The following is a 20244-nucleotide window of genomic DNA, read 5'->3' on the forward strand; positions in this document are numbered from 1 at the left end:
TTAATGAGTCAACAATTATACCTCCCTTTATAGTGGTCCTGAAATTAAAAAAAACTAAAAACAGCTCTAAAGTGCAATAAGATTAGTTTGGTAATACTCAGCTGCCTTTACTATTGATATATTATCCTGCCAGTTATACTGCCTGATGTAAATGTCTGAATGTCAGCACACTTTTAGCAAAATGGTTTAATCCTGTTGCCCGAAGGTTGAGACCAAGTCAAACTACAGTATTTAGTCCCTCGACTGGCTTAGAATCAACCTTTGGAGCCAATTTTTAATTAATCCAGGGACGATGTAAATTGGTATTGATCAAGACTGGATCCAAAATAGAATGCAGAAAGCTGAGAAACAGATAAGAGATTTATTTAAACTTAAAGAAATATAAGGTACTTAACAACAAACAATTTTTAAAAATGTAGATTAGAAATATTATGGGAGAAAATCTGATTTGGGAAGAAGGGAAAAGTGAAGAGGAGCAGAATTAAATTGAAAGGGCAGAGACTGGGAGAAAGCATTTAGACCTTTGCGTGTCAAGATTTTAACTCTTGGTTCTCATCTGCACATGCCAGACGGTTTCCCATCCAAAACTGGTTGGAAGTAGCAACTGACCAGTGGAAGGACAGGGGAATGCAATGTGAAGCAACAGGGTCCTTTTATTTCGACATGGCAACAAAACCACAATCCCGTCCCTACTCGGCCCAATAGATAAAATAGCAATCCAGTCCCAATAGCATCACCTTTATATTGAAATTAGGACCACATTAGTGGCTGTAACACATATTAAAAATGGGAATCTGTGAGAATTCTGCCAATGATTCCTCCTGGCTATTTTAACTACTTGTCCACTTTGTTTCAGAGAGCAGCAAAGTTAAAATCACCCCTTGAGGTTTTTGAACCAAATTTAAATTTAAAATAGCTAAAATTCATCTTCTTTTTATATCACTATCACAACAATAAACCTATTTCTGATACCATGGGTTGGATTCTCTGATTTTGAGGCTATGTCCGGAGGAAATATCTAGTTCTAAGCTGAAAAAATGGGCGAGGCCCCAGCACCAACCCTCTGACCAGTGAGTGGCTGGCAGCCATGCCATGTAAAACACAAGGCCTTCACAAAATAAACAGCCTGAGAATTGCCGGATCCGTGGCCGCGCAAACGCAAGGCGACGACCTGCAGCGGTCGCGCCATACAACATGGCGCCAGCCGCGCATGGACCTGACCTGCTAGGCATTGCCTCGCCACCCCCCGACCACCACCTACCAGTCCCCCCAGCCCTTGCTGAAGCCCACGCACCCCCCCCCCCCACCACGGCCAGCAGCACGGCTCCCCCCCGACTGTGGTCACAGCCGCCATGCCAGGTTCACGAAAACTGAGAGCACAATTGAACAGCACCGTCATGAACTCGGCCCATCGAGAGCAGAGAATCGGGGAGGGCCTTCAGATAATAAACTGAGGCCGCCCCAACGGCGTACGCCATACTCCCCAATGACGCCGTTTTGGAGGGGGCGAAGCATCTGAAAAAAGGCGCCACCCCGATTCGGTTGTGAAAAGAGATTCTCAGCCGATTACGAAATTGGCATCGGCAAGCGGATAATCCCACCCCCTTTCTTACTTTCATATTGGAGCTCGTGCACTTGTCATTCTGTCTACAGACAAATACAGGAAGGAGGAAGCCCAGAGGTCCTTGAAGCCAAAGGAAACTTAAGGGGCGGGATTCTCCGGCACCCCACCGGTTTGGAGAATGGCCCGGGGCCAGTGTCAATCCAGCCCCCGCCGTGTACCGAATTCTTCGCCACCCGAGAATCGTCGGGTATAGGAATCAAGCCCCGTTGGTCAGTGGGTACCTCGCGGCGATTCTCCAGCCCGTGATGGGTCGAAGTCCCGCCGCTGACAATCCTCTCCCGCCGGCGTGGAGTGAACCACCTCTGGTACTGGCGGGATTGGCGGCGCGGGTGTGCGCTGGGGTCCTGGGGGGGGGGGGATCTGACCCCAGGGGGTGCCCCCACGGTGGCCTGCCCCGCGATCGGGGCCCACCGATCGGCGGGCAGGCCTGTGCCGTGGGGGCACTCTTTTTCTTCCGCCTTCGCCATGGTCTTCACCATGGCGGATGTGGAAGAGACCCCCTCCTCTGCACATGCGCCAGGTTGACTTCAGCAGCCGCTGACTCTCCGGCGCATGCGCGGACTTATGCAACCAGCGAAGTCCTTTCGGCCCGTGGCGGAGCGGAAGTCCTTTCGGCCCGCTAGCGTGGCGCCAAAGTCCTTTCACGCCAGACGGCGGAGCGGAAACCATTCCGGCTCAATGTGAGGGCTTGGCCCCTAAAGGTGCGGAGAATTCCTTGGGGAGGCCCGACGCTGGAGTGGTTGACGCCGCTCCAATAAGCCGGGACCCCCCACCCTACCGGGTAGGGGAGAATTCCGCCCAAGAATTACCAGAAATAAAATCAATGGGAGATACTTTTGTTGTCAACGATCCATATTTCCCGAGAAAGTGCCCCAATTCATCTTCTAGCAGATCTTTTTAGCCGATTGAGAAAGAAAGCTCTCATCCTGCCAGTGTGAATTGGATTTGAAGCAAGAAGTTGAATGACACAATCCTGATCCATCCTTCCATCATGCATCAGAAACTTACATTATCTGCCATTTCCAGCAAATCTTTCTTTGAAGTATTAATCAAAAGTGCCCCAGCTTGCCTTCCGAGATCAAACAGGGCAGAGCAATGTCAGATTTGGACACGTTGATGATGTCAATCAACAGCCTCTTCTTTTCAGTAAGTAGAGACAGGACTAAATGTATTTTTTATTGGTGAAAGATCATTGTGTCTGTAAAAGCAAATGCTTTTTGCTTGACTTAACTCAATTATGCCATCGTTGATTAATCACAAAATCATTGTTTTCAGTGTAAAGCAGGGGATTGTTCAGTGACCTCGATGCAACCGAAAATCTCAGGTGATTTTGAGCATATATTTCACTTTTCTGAAATTTCTATTGTCTTCCAAAGCACAGTCAAGTGGGAAAAGTCTACTGAGTCTATCAAAGCTAATTACTGGTAAACTAACTCTCCCACCACATTAACCAGTTGTGTTGTCAATAACTCAATTCGTTCACTAATTTCAAAATCCTCCAAGACACTGAAAATATCTCAAACATTGCAAGACAAGTTGACATGATTTTTTAAAATGATTTTCTTTGGTTAATACTACTAGTAAACATTAATTTGCTACTTCAACTGGGGGCCGGTTTAGCGCAGTTGGCTGGACAGCTGATTCATAATGCAGAGCAATGCCAACAGTGCGGGTTCAATTCCCATACTGGCTGGGTTTATTCATGAAGGCCTTGCTTTCTCAAACTTGACCCTTGCCTGAGGTGTGGTGATCCTCAGGTTAAATTAGATCTCCCCCTCAAAGGGGAAAGTAGCCTATGGTAACCTGTTTTACTTTTATTCTTGCGAGTTTTAACATTCTCTGCTTTGAGACAATTAGTATACTATTACTGGACTAATATTCCATATTGTAATTAACTGGACTAAATTTTGTGTTTTCCTTCAGTTATTCTTTAGTAATTCTTTCACAGAATCTGGGCATCACTGGCTCAGCTAGTATTTATTGCCCATCCCTAATTGCCCTTGAGAAGGTCGTCTGAAGCTTCTTCTTGAACCACTGCAGTCCATTTCTACTCCACCAGAAGAAGTGTAGCAAGGTAATATCTCTGCCATTCTTTTGTGTTCTTGATTCAACCCCATTGTTTTTGGCATCAGTGTTTTTAAATATCTCAGGTGGTTAATAGTTGCCATCCTTTACAAGTGGGCAGGGAGAAAGGGTAACTTCTCACAATATAAGTGGGCCCCAGTGATATCAAGAATTATTTGCAGAGCAAAACTGGTGTTCTTTCAATTTTAAGCCCTGATGCCAGAGATATACAGATGTCCCTTCATTTAGGGTTGCCAAGGCACCAATGACACATAACATTTTTTACGATGCATTTACTTTATTTTGTGTCATCAGAGTAAACTCTGTCCATAGATGGTGAAGTGACGTGAGGTAAGAGTAACTGCCTTTGACATCAAGGCAGCATTTGACTGAGTACGGTATCAAGGAACCCTACCAAACTGGAGTCAATGAGAATCAGGGGGAAACTTTCCGCTGGTTATAGTCATACCTAGCTCAAAGGTTTTGGTTATTGGAGGTCAATAATCTTAGTTCAAGGACTTCATTGCGGAAGTTCCTCATGGTAGTCTCCAAGGCCCAACCACCTTCAGCTGCTTCCTTAATAACCTTCCTTCCATCATAAGTCAGAAGTGGGTATGTTCGCTGATGATTGTTCAATGTTCAGCATCATTCACGACTCCTGAGATACAGTCTATGTCCAAATGCAGCAAAACGTGTACAAGATCCAGGCTTGGGCAAATGCCAGGCAATTCCAATTTCCTATAAGAGGGAATCTAACCCTCTTCCATTGATTTTCAATGGCATTACCATTGCTGAAGCACAACTACCAATATCTTGGGGGTTTCCATTAACCAGAAACTGAACTGGACTAGCCATGTAAATACGATGGCTGCAAAAGCAGGTCAGAGGCTGGGAATCCTACCATGAGTAACTCACAAAAGCTACAATCTGGCGCAAGTGAGGAGTGTGATGGAATATTGTCCACTTGCCTGAATGAGTGTAGCACCAACAATTCAAGAAGCTCGACACCATTCAGGAAAATGCAGCCTTCTTGACTGACACTCCATCCAAAAACATACACTCCACCACCTACGTACAGTGACAGCAGTGTTTACCATCTACTGCAGGAACTCACCTAGAGTCCTTCGTGATTAAACCCATGACTGCTAGAAGGACAGGGACAGCAGATACAGGGGAACACCAACACCTTGGCGTTCCCCTCCAAGCCACACACATCCTGACTTAGAAATATATGGCCACTCCTTCACTTTCCCTTGGTTGAAATTATTGAACTCCCTCCCTGACAGCTCTGTGGGTGTACCTACAGTACATGGACTGTACCAGTGTAAGAAGCAGCACGCCACTATCAGCAACTTCAAGGACAATTAGGGATGGGCAATTAATGCTGGCCATTTTTACACTCCCGTTTTTACTCCGGCGTCAGCACATAGCCGCCCGTTGAGAGAATCCCGCCTGTTGACTCTGGCTGATTACCTTGATTTTATCTAAGTGCCCAGCTACTAAACCTTTAATAATAGCGTCTAACATTTTTTCTTTGACAGATGTTAAGTACATTGCCTATAGTTTTATGCTGTCTATCTCCCTGCCTATGGTTTAATGCTGTCTGTCTCCCTTCTTTTTGAATAAAAGGAGTTATAATTGCTATTTTCCAATCTAATGAAACCTTCCCCAAATCTAGGAAATTTGGGAAAATTTGAAACCACCACATCAACTCTCATACCAGTTATCTCTTTTAAACCCTAGGATGAAATCCATCAGAACCTGAGCACTTGTCAAGCCCAGTTCCAACAATTTACAAAGTACCACTGCCCTGGTGATTACCCGAGCTACTCCCTCCCTTCCAATTCCATATTTACACCTATTTATAGGATGTTGCTTTCATCCTCCACAGTGAAGACCAATGCAAAATACCTGCTGAATACGCCTGCCATCTCCTTATTTCCATTATTAGGTCATCTTCGATTCACTTTCTATCAGGTCAATGCTCAATTTGTTGACTTTTCTTTTTAAATACCATTCGAAAACAGTTTTCATATTTCTAGCTAGCTTCTTCATACGCTAATGTTTTCCCTCCTTATTAATCTTCTAGCCATCCTTTGCTTTTCTTTAATATTCTGCCCAAATTTCTGACCTGCCAACCATCTTTGTGCACTTATGTGTTTCTTTTTCCAATCTTTAACTTTATTAGATAACCACAAGAGGTGTTCCCTCCCCTAAGAATATTGAAGCAGAAAAATTATTTAATATTTCTGCCATCTCCAGAAGAATGAGTAAAATGTATGGGTTGGATGATTCATGAAGGGAGCAGATCAGGAAGCCATCACAGACTAAAAAAATTTAAGCTATTTTTCCTATGATCAGTCTCTAGTGTTACTGATTGTACTTCTCTCAAATTGTATTTGAAAAGATGAATTTACCATTACTATTTGTAACCATGCACTAGATGGTATATAAAGAATGATTCCAGTAATTTAAATTTTTAACTGCTGAAGTTAAGTTTTAAAAGTACACTTATAACTTTACAACTTGTGACATATTGGGGTGTTTCCTGAGTTCCACTGAAATATGTCATGAATTTTGTCCATTCCAATTTCATCTGAACTACGCTTTAATAAACCCACAAAAAGTAAAATATAACTTACATTTGGCATGAATAATTCAATGGCACAGATTCTTGCTGAATGTTGGCCTTACCTTCAACGAGTGAGGTTAGCAAGGTGACGTTGGCTGCTTTCCGTCTGCCAGCCGGTAAGTTCAGTCCCAATCGGTCCAACTTCTCTCGTAAACACCGCCCCCCATTCTTAGATTTTGCTCTGTAGATAGTAATATTATTTAGCGTGTCATTCACAATGAAAACCAGTACCACTGAGTGAAGCTCACCAAGACAGATACACTGATCCTTCAACAATGAGGCAAGTTATGCCTTACAATGTTCAACTAGCCAATTTTTCCCTGCCTGACCTAACAGTAAAATAAAGGATTAGGAGCTGATTTTAATATTTGGTGTTGATGGAAAGCAGGCAGAAGCATTTTGGTTGCCCTTTATATGCCCTGCCTGATCTTTGAGTCAATGGAAATGAAAATCAGGTGGTTTGTATGACAGGGAACCAATCTATTACCACCTGTGGTTCACCACCGGCAAAAGTTAAAATGGCCCTGTGGTAACTTTAGTCGCAAAGAAGGTAGTCAAATGAATTGTTTAAAAGAAAGAACTTCTTTATACACAGAAATGCACAATAAAGTTTGACAATAACAGTAACTCAGCAGAGCAGTAGTACGATAATAACTATGAGAACAGGAGCATTAGTAAAAACATATCTTGCTTATGGGTCACCCTCTTGAAGACTGAACAACCCGCCAAAGCCCACACTTGCTCAAAACCCACGACAGATGCAAGGGAAACAATTACACAGGAAAAAGGCTTATAAGAACACTGTACTCAAACTGAGACTCTGTAACACTTCTCCCCTAAAATTCCAATCCCCCATCACAACAGAAATATGACAAAAGTAACGTCTTAACTATACGGAAGTCTGTCAAGAGCTTTGCGATTGCATAGCAACCTATGCAATACCAGCAGTGAATCTTGTAATGGTTGATCTGGGATTGTAGGTGAAGAGGTAGATTGGAAATCTGAACATGAATGTTCCTCTTCCATTCCCCCAGCAGAATCAACTGGCAAACATGGAAACCCAGGAACCACTTCCTGGTGAATAGCAATAGCAGCATTACCTCTGCCATGTTATCTGTACAGTAAGAAGTCTTACAATACCAGGTTGGACAACACAAGACTTCTTACTGTGCCCTCCCCAGTCCAACGGCAGCATCTCCACATCATGTTATCGGTAACAATTTTTAAAATTAATTTACAGCATGTGGGCGTCGCAGGTTAGGCCAGCATTTATTGCCCTAGTTGTCCTTCAGAACGTGTTGGTGAGTTGCCTTCTTGAACCGCTGCAGTCCATGAGGTGCAACTGCACCCGCAGGGTTGTAAGGAAAGGTGTTCCAGGATTTTGCCCCCGCGACAGTGAAGGAACGGCGATATATTTCCAAGTCAGGGTGGTGAGTGACTTGGAGGGGAACCTCCAGGTGGTGGGGTTCCCAGATTTCTGCAGCTCTTGTCCATCTAGATGGTAGTGGTTGTGGGTTTAGAAGGTGCTGCCTAAGGAACCTTGGCAAGTTCCTGCAGTGCATCTTAGAGATGGCACATACAGTTGCCACTGCTCGTCGGTGATGGAGACACTGAATGTTTGTGGAAGGGGGAGCAATCAAGCGAGATGCTTGCAGATGGTGTCAAGCATCTTGAGTGTTATCGGAGCTCCACTCATCCAGGCAAATGGTGAGTATTCCATTACACTATTGACATGTGACTTGTAGATGGTGTACAGGCTTTGGGGACTCAGGAGGTGAGTTACTCACTGTAAGGGTCCGAGCCTTTGGCCTGCTCTAGTATTAATGTGGTTAGTCCAGTTCAGCTTCTGATCAATGGTAACCCCCAGGATGTTGATTGTGGGGGATTCAGCGATGGTAATGCCATTAAATGTCAAGGGGCGATGGTTAGATCCTCTATTGTAGGAGATGGTCATTGCCTGACACTTGTGTGGCGTGGAAGTAATTTGCCACTTGTCAGCCTAAGCCTGGATATTGTCCAGGTCTTGCTGCATTTGGACAAGGACTGCTTGATTATCTGATGAGTCGTGAATGGTGCTGAACATTGTGTAGTCATTCTCAAACATCCCACTTCTGACCTTATGATGGAAGGCAGGTCATTGATGAAGCAGCTGAAGATGATTGGGCCTCAGACACTATCCTGAGGAACTCATGTAGTGATGCTCTGGAGCTGAAATGATTGACCTCCAACCACCACAACCATCTTCCTTTGTGTCAGATATGATTCCAACCACTGGAGAGATTTCCCCCTGATTCTTATTGATTCCAGTTTAGCTAAGGCTCCTTGATGCCATACTCAGTCAAATGCTGCCTTGATGTCAATGGCAGACACTCTCACCTCACCTTTGAAGTCCGGCTCTTATTTCCATGTTTGAACAAAGGCTGTAATATGGTCAGGAGCTGAGTGACCCTGGTGGAACCCAAACTGAGCGTCCGTAAGCAGGCTATTGCTGAGTAAGTAATAGCATTGCTGATGACTGCTTTCATCACTTTGCTGATAATGGATAGTGCAGTAATTGGCTGGGTTGGATTTGTCCTGTTTCTTGTGTACAGGACATACTTGGGCAATTTTCCACATTGCTGGGTTGATGCCAGTGTTGTAGCTGTACTGGATCAGCTTGGCTAGAGGTGCAGCAAGTTTTGGAGCACAAGTCTTCAGTGCTATTGCTGGAATATTGTCAGGTCCCATAGTCTTTGCAGGATCCAGTGCCTTCAACCATTTCTTGATAGTACATGGAGTGAATCATATTGGCTGAAGACTGACATTAGTGATGATGGGGACTTCCAGAACACACCAAGATGGATCATCCACTTAGCACCTCTGGCTGAAGATTGTTGCAAATGCTTCAATCTTGTCTTTTACACAGATGAGTTGGGCTCCTCCATCATTGAGGATGGGGATATTTGAGAAGCTTCCTCCTCCAGTGAGTTGTTTAATTGTCCATCACTATTCATGGCTGGATATGGCATGACTGCAGAGCTTAGATCTGATGCTTTTATTGTGGAAGTTTTTAGCTATGTCTATTTCTTGCTGTTTGATTGATCCCCTGGCTTGGTGGTAATGGTAGAATGGGGGTATGCCAGGCCAAGAGGTTGCAGATTGTGGTTGAATACAATTCTGCTGCTGTTGGTGGGCCAAAGTGTCTTATCGATGCTCAGTCTTGAGTTGCTAGATCTGTTCAAAGTCTATCCCATTTCGCATGATGGTAGTGCCACACAACATGATGGAGGGCATTCTCAATCTGAAGATGTGACTGTCACCACAAGAGCGTGGTCACTTCTATCGATACTGTCATGGACAGATGCATCTGCAGCAGGCAGGTTGGTGAGGATGAAGTCAAGTATGATTTTCCGTCTTTTTGGTTCCCTCACAACCTGCTGCAGTCCCAGTCTAGCAGCTATATCCTTTAGGACCCAGACAACTTGGTCTGTATTGGGAGGCGCTTTAGCTTAGTTAGCTAGACAGCTGGATTGTGATGCAGAGCAAGGCCAGCAGCGCGGGTTCAATTCCCATGTCGGTCATGAACCTTGCCCCTCACCTGTGGTGTCATGATTCACAGGTTAAATCACCATCAGTCAGCTGCCGCCCTCAAAGGGGAAAGCAGCCTATGGCCATCTGGGACTATGGCGACTTTACCTTACCTTACCGAGCTCGGTCTGTGTTGGTATTACCGAGCCAATCTTGGTGATGGACATTGATGTCCCTGCACCCAGAGTATTCTGTGGCCTTTCCACCCTCAGTGCTTCCTCCAAGTGGTGTTCAACATGGAGGAGTACTGATTCATAAGCTGATGGCAGCCGGTTCGTGGTAATCAGCAGGAAATTTCCTTGCCCATACCTGAAGCCATGAGATTTCATGGGATCCAGAGTCGATGTTGAGGACTCCCAGGGCAACTCACTCCGTCCATATACACTGTGCTGCCACCTCTTCTGGATCTGTCTTGCCAGTGAGACAGGACATACCCAGAAATGGTGATAGTGGTGTCTGAGACATTGTCCGTAAGGTTTGACTCTGAAACTTTTCCAGACTCTGTGCCACAGCGTAAACAAATATGGTCTCAGTGTCTCCGAAGACCTCTTCCGTGTTGCAGTCACATGACCCAAGATACTGGGCCATTTTGGTTTAAAATTATTCCCGGTCACCACGTCTGGTCACTACCAAAATTCCCAATGTGAACCTGACCTTCCAGTTTGAACTGCCTCTCTTTGGCGTAAAAGTCCTTTACCTCCTGCTGCTTCTCTTGTCTCCTGCTCACTTTTGATCTGAGGCATGAATGAAGCAGATCCAGATGAGACTTCAGCTTTCTACCTAACAACAATTCCACTGGAGAGAGTCCAGTTGTGGATTGTGGTGTGGTATGATACTGGAATAGGAATCTTAAGAGCTTTATACTCAAAATGTAATGTGGCAATCTCTTCAATCCCTCCAGCTCGCTGGGGAAAACCATTCATAACCAGATAAAACAGTGCAGATCGCACATGGCGTCTCTTATTCTTTTGCATGAATTCTTAAAATAATTCACTTGTAAATGTGGTTCCATTATCCAAAACAAGTGAATCTGGTAGACCATGAGGTACAAAACTTTGACACAGTTTCTCCATTGTCATAGGAGTTGTAATATTACTCATGATATATGCTTCCAACTATTTGAATGCACATCTATAACAACCAAAACATGGTTCATGAAAGGTCCTGCAAAGTCCACATGCAGTCTGGACCTCAGCCAATTAGGCAACTCCCAAGGATGAAGTGGTGCTAGTGGTGCCATCTTCTGGGATACCTGACATGCCGAGAAGGATTTAAGGATTTCATCTTGTTCTCCAAGTACAGACCTATCTTAGGCCAATAAACATATGACCTGGCTAGACTTTTCATTCTAGATGTAACTGGATGAGCCTCAAATTTCATCCATGCCTTGCAAATGACCAGGGAGTGGAATGACCACTTTTTATCCCCACAGTATGCATCCAACCTGCACACTTAACTCATTCCACACTTCACATAAGGTTTCAACTCATCATCTTCTATGATAGTTGGCTAACCTTGCATCAGAAATCTTTTTACCTGTGACAGAATAAGATCTCTATCCGTCCACTGTTTAATCTACTTCGGACTTACTGGAGAATGTTCACGTCTCTCGAGTAAGAAAATTGTCTCATAATATCTTGTACAATATCTTGGATGGCAAATCCGGTGAAGGGAGATAACACAATGCATTCACATTTACGTTATCTTCCCCTGCTCTGTACATGATGCTGCACTGATAAGCCAACAATGTGTGTGCTCAGCACTGTATTTTTGCTGAGGCCATGGAAGGAATACATTTTGATTCACTGAAAAGACTCGTCAACAGTTTGTGGTTGGTACATATGGTGAACGAACGACCATACAAGTACTGATGGAGTCCTTTCACCGCAGAAACAATAGCTAGAATCTCTTTGTCAAACTATAAATATCCCTTTTCGGCCTTTGTTAGCATCCTAGATTAAAACCGATGGGTTATTTGCATGCTTTCTCAATTAAATGAGAAAGTAGGAGCCTCAAACCACAGGGTGAAGCATGACACGACAGGATAAGTTCCCTGTCTGGATCAAAATGGAAAAGGAGATTAGTCAATTGCAGCAATTGATAGTCTTCTTCAGTGTGGACTCCCACTTGCATTTGGTGTCTTTGTGCAGAAGTAAGTACAAATGGAGCCAACACTGTTGACAGCTCTGACAAAAACTTTCCATAATACTTTACCAAGCCCAAAAATGACCAGAGCTCCGTCACATTCCTGGCCACAGAGCTTCCTTAATGGCCCAAATTTTCCTCTTCACAGGAGATAAGCCCTGTGCAGTGATTCTGTGGCCTGGATACTCTACACTCGTACCTGAAAAATGTACTTGCTCCTCTTCAGATGCAGTCCCGCCTCTGAAAACCTTTTTAAAACTTGGTCCAGATTGCTGACATGCTCCTCCTCAGTCTTCCCTGTAATTAAGATGTCATCCAAGTAGACTGAAACATGAAGGAACGTCTTGCAACAGGTTGTCCATCATCCTTTGAAAGATCACTGAACTGGAGGATATACCAAAAACGGTTATATTGAACAACCCTTCATGCATGTTGATGGTCATATACTGCTTCGAATCTTCCTCTAGCAAGACTTGTTGATTGGCCTGACTCATGTCTAATTTTGAAAATGCTTGCCTCCTGCAAACTAATCTTTCGCCCTAGGTAATAAGCAACTAACTTGTAAACCTGGTAAAACTTGTAAAACTTGTAAAATGGTGAGATTGTAGTTATCACATATGGGTACCGTACCATCACTTTTAAGGTCAGGAATGATTGGAGCTTCTCAATGAGAAAACAGGACAGGCTCAATGGTTCCAAGCCTTTGCAGTTGTTCCAATTCCTCCTTCACTTTCCCTCTCCATCTCTGTCCTGGGCTTGAAAAAGCAATGAGTAACTTGAGGATTGACATACAGCTTCACAGTAGGACCACACAATATACCCAGTCCGTCCTTGAACAGATCCGGATACTTCTTGACAACATCCTAGATCACCGCTGTGTGCTTGATTTCACCCCACTTCAATGGCAGTTTGCTGAGCCAGCCCTGGCCGAGCAAACTCAGGCTCTTCCTTTCACCATAAGGAGGTGTGCCCTTGCTTTTTTACCATTATAGGCAATAAAGATTTCCAAAGCCCGGAGCATAGGTATGGACTCTCCGATGTACACCCGAAGATTAATCTCTGCCGGAGGGAGGGCTGGTTCGAGTCCCAGGTCAACTTGTAAGTCTCTTCACTACTTACGGATGTGGATTTGATTTGGTTCCCATTGACCATCTCTGTAGTAAAAGTGACTCTCCTCGTGCCTCATTCACATTAAACATGCCTTAATCTTGCTCCACCGCCTGCTCTTACCTGTCCAAATACTGCATAACTGATTGAGGCACCTTGAAATTTTCATGCTCAGCCTTGCACTTTTCACTCCTGCATTTCTTTGTTAAATGCCCCTTCTTGTTGCACTGAAGAAAAACAGCATTCCCAGATTTGCATTAATTCACATAGTGCAGCCTACCACACCTAAAATACTCCACTGCTTTCACCATTTTGTTTGCAACATCTTTCTTCATTTGATTCAGCACTCCAGCCCAGGCACTAACATCAGCCTTCTAAATATCGTTAGCATTCCTGGGAGCCATTTTCATGGTCTGCGGAATTTCCAGCGTTTCTTAAAAGTCAGTGCGGTTTCACCCAACAACCAATGCTGAACTCTGTCCTGGTTAATGTTGCAGACCAGCCTGCCGCTGAGCATATCATCACAGTGTTCTGAAAACTGGTGTAATTCTGCCACAAGATTAGTTAGCGATTGTCCTGCTTTTCGAAAATGTCTCTGAAATTATAATCTTTGAAAATCACCAAGGGCTCAGGGTTATGGTAATTCTGGACCAGAGCAACTAAATATGCAAATGTGGGAGGCGATGGCGTAGTGGTATTGTCACTGGACTAGTAAACCAGAGACCCAGAGTAGTGCTCTGGGACGCAGGTTCAAATCCCGCCACTGCAGATGGTGAAATTTGAATTCAATAAACATCTGGAATTTAAAAAAAAGTCTAATGGTGACCGCAAACCATTGTCGAAAAATGCATGTGGTTCACTAATGTCTTTTAGAGAAGGAAATCTGCCGTCCTTACCTGGTCTGGCCTACATATAACCCCAGACCCACAACAATGTGGTTGACACTTAACTGCCCCCTCACGGGCAATTAGGGATTGGCAATAAATGCTGGCACAGCCTGCGATGCCCACGTCCCATGAACAAATTTTTAAAAATGTAATCTCCCCTGGCTTCCATGTCATGGCCAGATTCCTCAATAACATATAAGTCACTGTTCCACACACGCTCAGGAGAATCAAACGCTGTTTAGCCTCAACCTGTTTCCATTTGCTGAAAGGAAATGATGCAATCTCTCTACAAATTCAGCCCAGTCCTCGCTTCTCTCATCAAACTCACCAACTGCCCCGAACATAGACATAGCGCTGCTAACTTGAAATTTTGATGAATAAACCCACAATGAACATTAGCTACTCTTTCAATGCAGCGTTGTGTTGTCATGCTGAACATCGCACACTTTGCCTTATTTTCTTGCCGTTTTCTCCTCGTCGCCAAAAAGATGTGGTAACTTGAGACCACAAAGGAGGCGGTCAAATGTGTTGTTTCAAAGGAACTTCTTTATGTAAATAAATAAATAACAAAATTTGAAAATAACAGTAACTCAGCAGAACAATAGCAACAGTAATAACTATGAAAACATGAGCACTAGTAAAAAGTTGTGATTACAGGTCCTGTTGCAGACTGAAAAACTTGCCAAAGCTCACACATGCTCAAACATCTCTACAGACACCAAAGAAGTAATAACATAGGACAAAGGCTTGTAAGAACATTCTGTACACAAAATGATGCTCTGTAACAGTCCCCTTTAAGCATTAGCCACTTCCCATGCTCTGGTAAATAAATTCATGCATGTACAGGTTTAAGTTGTGTGAAAATAATATGTCCAACTCAAAAAGTAGATGCCAGAGCTTCTCTTCATTAATGCTGATATTAATGCTGAATTTTGAATAAAAAGATCACCGGATAGAGGTGGCCTGGCTTTCAACTCTGTGAACATATACATTTAGCCCAGACTAATCTGATGAAGTCTCTTCTGCCTGCTGGTAACAAGGATCTGATGCGAAATTAATTTTGTCCGTTTCAGTCCAATTCCTATCGAGCATGAGCCTCCATTACATATCTGTCCCTAATTATAAGGCGGGAAGCACCATGTATATCCTTGAAGCACCCAAAATTATTTCACAACAAATACATTACTTTTGAAGCTTTGTTACTGTTGTTAGAGTGGGAAAGCATGACAGGCAGTTCACTCACAGCAAGTCATAGAATCCTGTCAATGCAGAAGAAGGCTATTCAGCCCATTGAGTCTGCACCAATCCTCTGAAAGAACACTCTAACTAAGCCCATGCCCCCACCCTATTCCATAACCCACTAACTCCACCTATCCTTTTGGATACTAAGGGGCAATTTAGCATGGCCAATTCACCTAAGCTGTACATCTTTGGACTGTGGGAGGAAACCGGAGCACCCGGAGGAAACCCACAGAGACACAGGGAGAAACTCCACAAAGACAGTCACCCAAGGTTTGAATTGAACCTGGTTCCCTGCCGCTTTGAGGCAGCGGTGCTAACCACTGTGTCACCGTGCCACCCAACATCCACAAACATCATTGAAGGAAATGAATACAGCGAATCTGTTTTTATTGTTATTGTGATTCGGAATAAATATTGGCTCGGGCACGAGAAGAACTCTGATGGCCCTGCTTCAAATTGTGGCACGGGACCTTTTGTGCCCATTTAAAAGTTGGACACAGTCTTAGTTAAATGTCTCAATTGAAAGAGAGCAACTCCTCAGTAATATACTGAATTGTTCACCTAGACCCTTTCACTTGAAGGGTCGGAGAATCGCCCGGGGCTGGCGTCAATCCCGCCCCCGCCGTGTCCCGAATTCTCCGCCACCCGGGCAGGCCTGTGCCATGGGGGCACTCTTTTTCTTCCGCCTTTGCCATGGTCTTCACCATGGCAGAGGCGGAAGAGACCCCCTTCCCTGCGCATGCGCCGGTATGACGTCAGCAGCCGCTGATGCTCCGGCGCATGCGCAGCCCTACGCCGGCCGCAAAGTCCTTTCGGCCCCAGCTGGCGTGGCACCAAAGGCCGTTCACTCCAGCCGGCGGAGCGGGAACCACGCCTGCGTGGGCCTAGCCCCTCAATGTGATGGCTTGGCCCCTAAAGGTGCGGAGACGTCCGCACCTTTGGGGCGGCCCGAGGCCGGAGTGGTTCACGCCACTCTGACACGCCGGGACCCCCCGCTCCGCCGGGTAGGAGAGAATCCCAGCCCATTTTGCTAGACAGTCTCCTGAAATCTCATGTAGTTCTCCTGACTATTTTTATGCTTCTTATTTTTGAATCACTGGCAAATTTTGCTGGAATCAGCTATCTATAAACTGGGAATGCCATTTCCAATGTGTCTTAAATTTATGATTGGAGATGCCGGTGTTGGACTGGTGTAAGCACAGTAAGAAGTCTTCCAACACCAAGTTGAAGTCCAACAGGTTTGTTTCGAATCACTAGCTTTCGGAGCACTGCCTCTGGATTACTGGTCCAATGGCATTACCACAACATCACCGTCTCTTGCCCTTGTGGCTTCTCACCATGTCAAGAAGACGGAATAGGGGCTCAGCCAGAATAGACTCAATGAGGCAGTATTAAAAAAAAACCTTGAGTTTGCTTGCAGGCCAGGATAAGAAGCTGGCACCATTTTGTACGGCGCAACCGCTGCAGATTGTCAGCCATGCGCATGCATGGCCAAGGACCCGGCCATTCTCCGGGCGTTTACAGCGCGGGAGTCGAGTGTATCACCTGGCGCTGCTGCTAGCCCCACACCAGTCCCGGAATCAGCGACGAGTTGGTGTTGATTTTCCATCGTAAAACAAATTTTCAATCGCCCGCGAATTCTCCTTTCAAGCCGGCACTTAGCAACTGAAATGGAGAATCCAGCCCAAACTGACAAGGGTAACTTATGTACAGGCATAGGGGGCTGGAATCTCCTATTTTGAGGCTATGTCCGGAGGATCTGTGGTGTTTTACGTAGGGAAAATAGGCGACGCCCCACCTCCAATCCTCCGATCGGTGAGGTGGTAGCAGCCATACCATGTAAAATGCCCGTCTTCCACAAAATAAATGGCCGGAGAATTGCTGGGTTTGTGAATGTGCAAGCGCACGGCGACGAACTGCACCAGTCGTGCTGTACAACATGGCGCCGGCCATGTGCTGACCGACCTGCCAGATAGTACACCCATGGGCACCCCGTTGCCACCCCCTGGCCACCCCCACCAGTTCTCACAGCCCTCGCTGAAGATCCCCCCCCCCCCAGTCAGCAGCATGGCTCCCACCCAATCGTGGTGTCGCTGGACATAGTCCGCAGCCACCATGCCGACCACTGAGACCACACGTCAACCGCGCGGTCAGGAACTCGGCCTAACGGGTGCGGAGCATCGGGGGAGGGCCTTCAGGTGACGTTCTGAGATTCTTACTATGCTGCGATTATGCTGTTTTGGAGGTTGCGGAGCATCCGCAACCTGCGTAAAAAAGGCACCGCCCCTCATTCGCTCCTAAGAATGGATTCTCTGCTCAATCGGCGATTGTGAAATTGCGTTGGGAAACGGAGAATCCCGTCCAGAGTCTCTGTGCAGGTGTTAACACTCTGACCCCTGGGCTCCCTCCGACAAGAACCATGGGCGGGATTCTCCCCTACCCGGCAGGCGGGGGGTCCTGGCGCTGAGGAGTGGTGTGAACCACTCCGGGGTCGGGCCGCCCCAAAGGTGTGGAATCCTCCACACCTTCAGGGGCTAGGCCGGCCCCGGAGTGGTTTGCACCGTGCCGGCCGGCGGGGAAGGGGTTTGGCACCACACCAACCGGCGCCGAAGGGCCTCCACCGGCCGGCGCGAGTTGACGCATGCACGGGAGCGCCAGCATGTGCTGGCATCATCCCAGTGTATGCGCAGAGGGGTTTGTCCCCGCACCGGCAATGGCGGACCGATGCAGCCGCTGGTGCAGAAGAATAGAATGCCCTACGGCTCAAGCCCGCCTGCGGATCGGTTGGCCCCGAACGCGGGCCAGACCAACGTGGGGGCACTCCCCGGGGCCTGATCCCCCCGCGCCCTCCTGAGGTTCCCGCAGGCCACCTGTGCAGCCAGGTCCCGCCGGCAAATGCCTGGCGTAAAATGCACCGGTGGGACTGGCCGAAAACAGGCAGCCACTCGGCCCATCGCAGGCCGGAGAATCACACGGGGGGCCGCTGCCAGCGGCTGCCGACCGGCACAGCGTGATTCCCGCCCCCGCCAAATCACTGGCGCCGGAGAATTCGGTAGCCGGAGGGGGCGGGGTTCACGCCGCCCGCCGTCAAGTCTCCGACCCGGCCGGGGGGGGGGGGGGGGGGGGGGGGGGGGGGTCCCGCCCTTCTCCGGGCTCATGCTGTTCCTCATTGGTCAGTGTTTGCGCACTCCTGCACAATAGGTCACATGGACCACGAAGGCACATCTCTTAAAGGCGCAGTGCTACCAGATCTATTCCCACTTAAGTACCTCAATAACGTATAAGTAAATAAGCTATATACAATATCTGTATGCACAATATAAGGCTGAGGAACCAAAGCGGCAGAGAGTCCAAAACAATCCATCACAGCATTAATCTATCGGGAGCTTTCCTGAGTCTTGCGAAATGCCTAAATCCCCCAACTGGCTCCTCCAACTTGGAGGTGATGACATTGTTATCCTTTGCAGAATGTCACTGGGAGTCAACCACCCTCCAGGGTTATTCCCTTCTGGACCTTGCTCCAGGCTCAACGATGGGGACACCTCAACACTCCTCTGTTCCGGCTTCACCACAGGGGTATTGATGCCGGCTCCAATTGTTCCAAGATTGGTATTGCGGTCCCTTGGCTTCTCACATGGTCAATGTGTTTCTTTACTGTCTTGCCACTCAAATCCAGCACGTATGAGACTGGGCCTGACTTGAACACAATTTGGCCTGGTAACTATAGTGGGCCTGACATAAAGTTTCTGGCAAGGACTAAGTTACCTGTTTGGAATGATTGTTACTGTTGCCACCGAATTGTTTGGAATTGTCGTTCCCATCTCTTGTACCTCCAAACACTTTGAATGGGTGTCAATCAAAATGAGGAACATCTTGACCAAGAAGGCACCAGCAAAGTCCACATGTACCCTCGTCCATGGGTGTCCAGGCCACTCCCATGGGTGGAGGTTGGCTGTAGGGAGCAGGGTTTGCTGTGTCTGGCAAGAGTCGCACTGGTGCACCAAGTGTTCAATGGATGGATGGATTTGTTTATTGCCACATGTACTGAGGTACAGTGAAAAGTATTTTTCACTGTCTGTTGAGTTTGTACTTTCTCCCAATGTCTGCGTGGGTTTCCTCCGGGTTTTCCGGTTACATCCCACTGTCCAAAGAAGTGCAGGTTAGGTGGGATGGCCATGGTAAATTGCCTTTAGTGTCCAAAAGGTTAGGTGGAGTTACTGGGTTATTTAGAATTTAGAATTTAGAACAGTACAGCACAGAACAGGCCCTTCAGCCCTCGATGTTGTGCTGAGCAATGATCACCCTACTCAAACTCACGTATCCACCCTATACCCGTAACCCAACAACCCCCCCTTAACCTTACTTTTTAGGACACTACGGGCAATTTAGCCATTTTAGCAATTTATGGCATAGGGTGGAGGTGTGGGCTTAAGTAGGGTGCTCTTTTCAAGGGCCAGTGCAGACTCAGTGGACTGAATGGCCTCCTTCTGTATTGTAAATTCTATGATTCTATAATATGTCCTTGTCTATGGCAAGCCACCAGATGTAGCTACAAATTAGTATTTTCATATTTGTCTGCTTCAGATAGGCATAATGCAATTCTTGCAAAAACAGCTCCTCGGGCTGGGGGGTCATACTACCACTCAGGATTCCCAGAGTGTGACTACATCCCCACAATTCAGTTTGTCATTGTGAGTAAGGTACGGTCGCAATTGGTCAGATTTATCATGATGCTGCCCGGTTAAAATCATGTATTTTACTTTAGACAGGACTGGGTCCCATTGTATCCAATTCTTTATGTGGCCAGGCAAAATTGACAGGAGGCTGGATTCTCCACACCCCGACGCCGAAATTATGTCCGGCAGCGGGGCGGAGAATCCAGTTTCCCACATGAAATCGGGCCTGGTGCTAGTTCCGCGATTCGATGGCCCTCAAAAAGCGGCATACTCCCCGAGAATCCACCACCTGAGGCCATT

General features: G+C 46.4%; 1 protein-coding gene across 4 annotated transcripts in view; it reads right to left on the bottom strand.

Moving 5' to 3' along the window:
* Positions 1 to 20244, bottom strand: part of tfap2d (transcription factor AP-2 delta (activating enhancer binding protein 2 delta)) — a 105313-nt gene that overhangs the window by 27705 nt on the left and 57364 nt on the right. For all 4 annotated transcript variants that reach the window (XM_038799478.1, XM_038799477.1, XM_038799479.1 and 1 more), the window contains one exon: positions 6383 to 6501. In XM_038799478.1, the coding sequence (XP_038655406.1) occupies positions 6383 to 6501 (119 nt within the window). The remainder of the gene's footprint in view (positions 1 to 6382; positions 6502 to 20244) is intronic.

This window comes from Scyliorhinus canicula, chromosome 6 (genome assembly GCF_902713615.1).
Source record: "Scyliorhinus canicula chromosome 6, sScyCan1.1, whole genome shotgun sequence".
In the NCBI taxonomy this organism is placed as follows: Eukaryota; Metazoa; Chordata; class Chondrichthyes; order Carcharhiniformes; family Scyliorhinidae; genus Scyliorhinus; species Scyliorhinus canicula.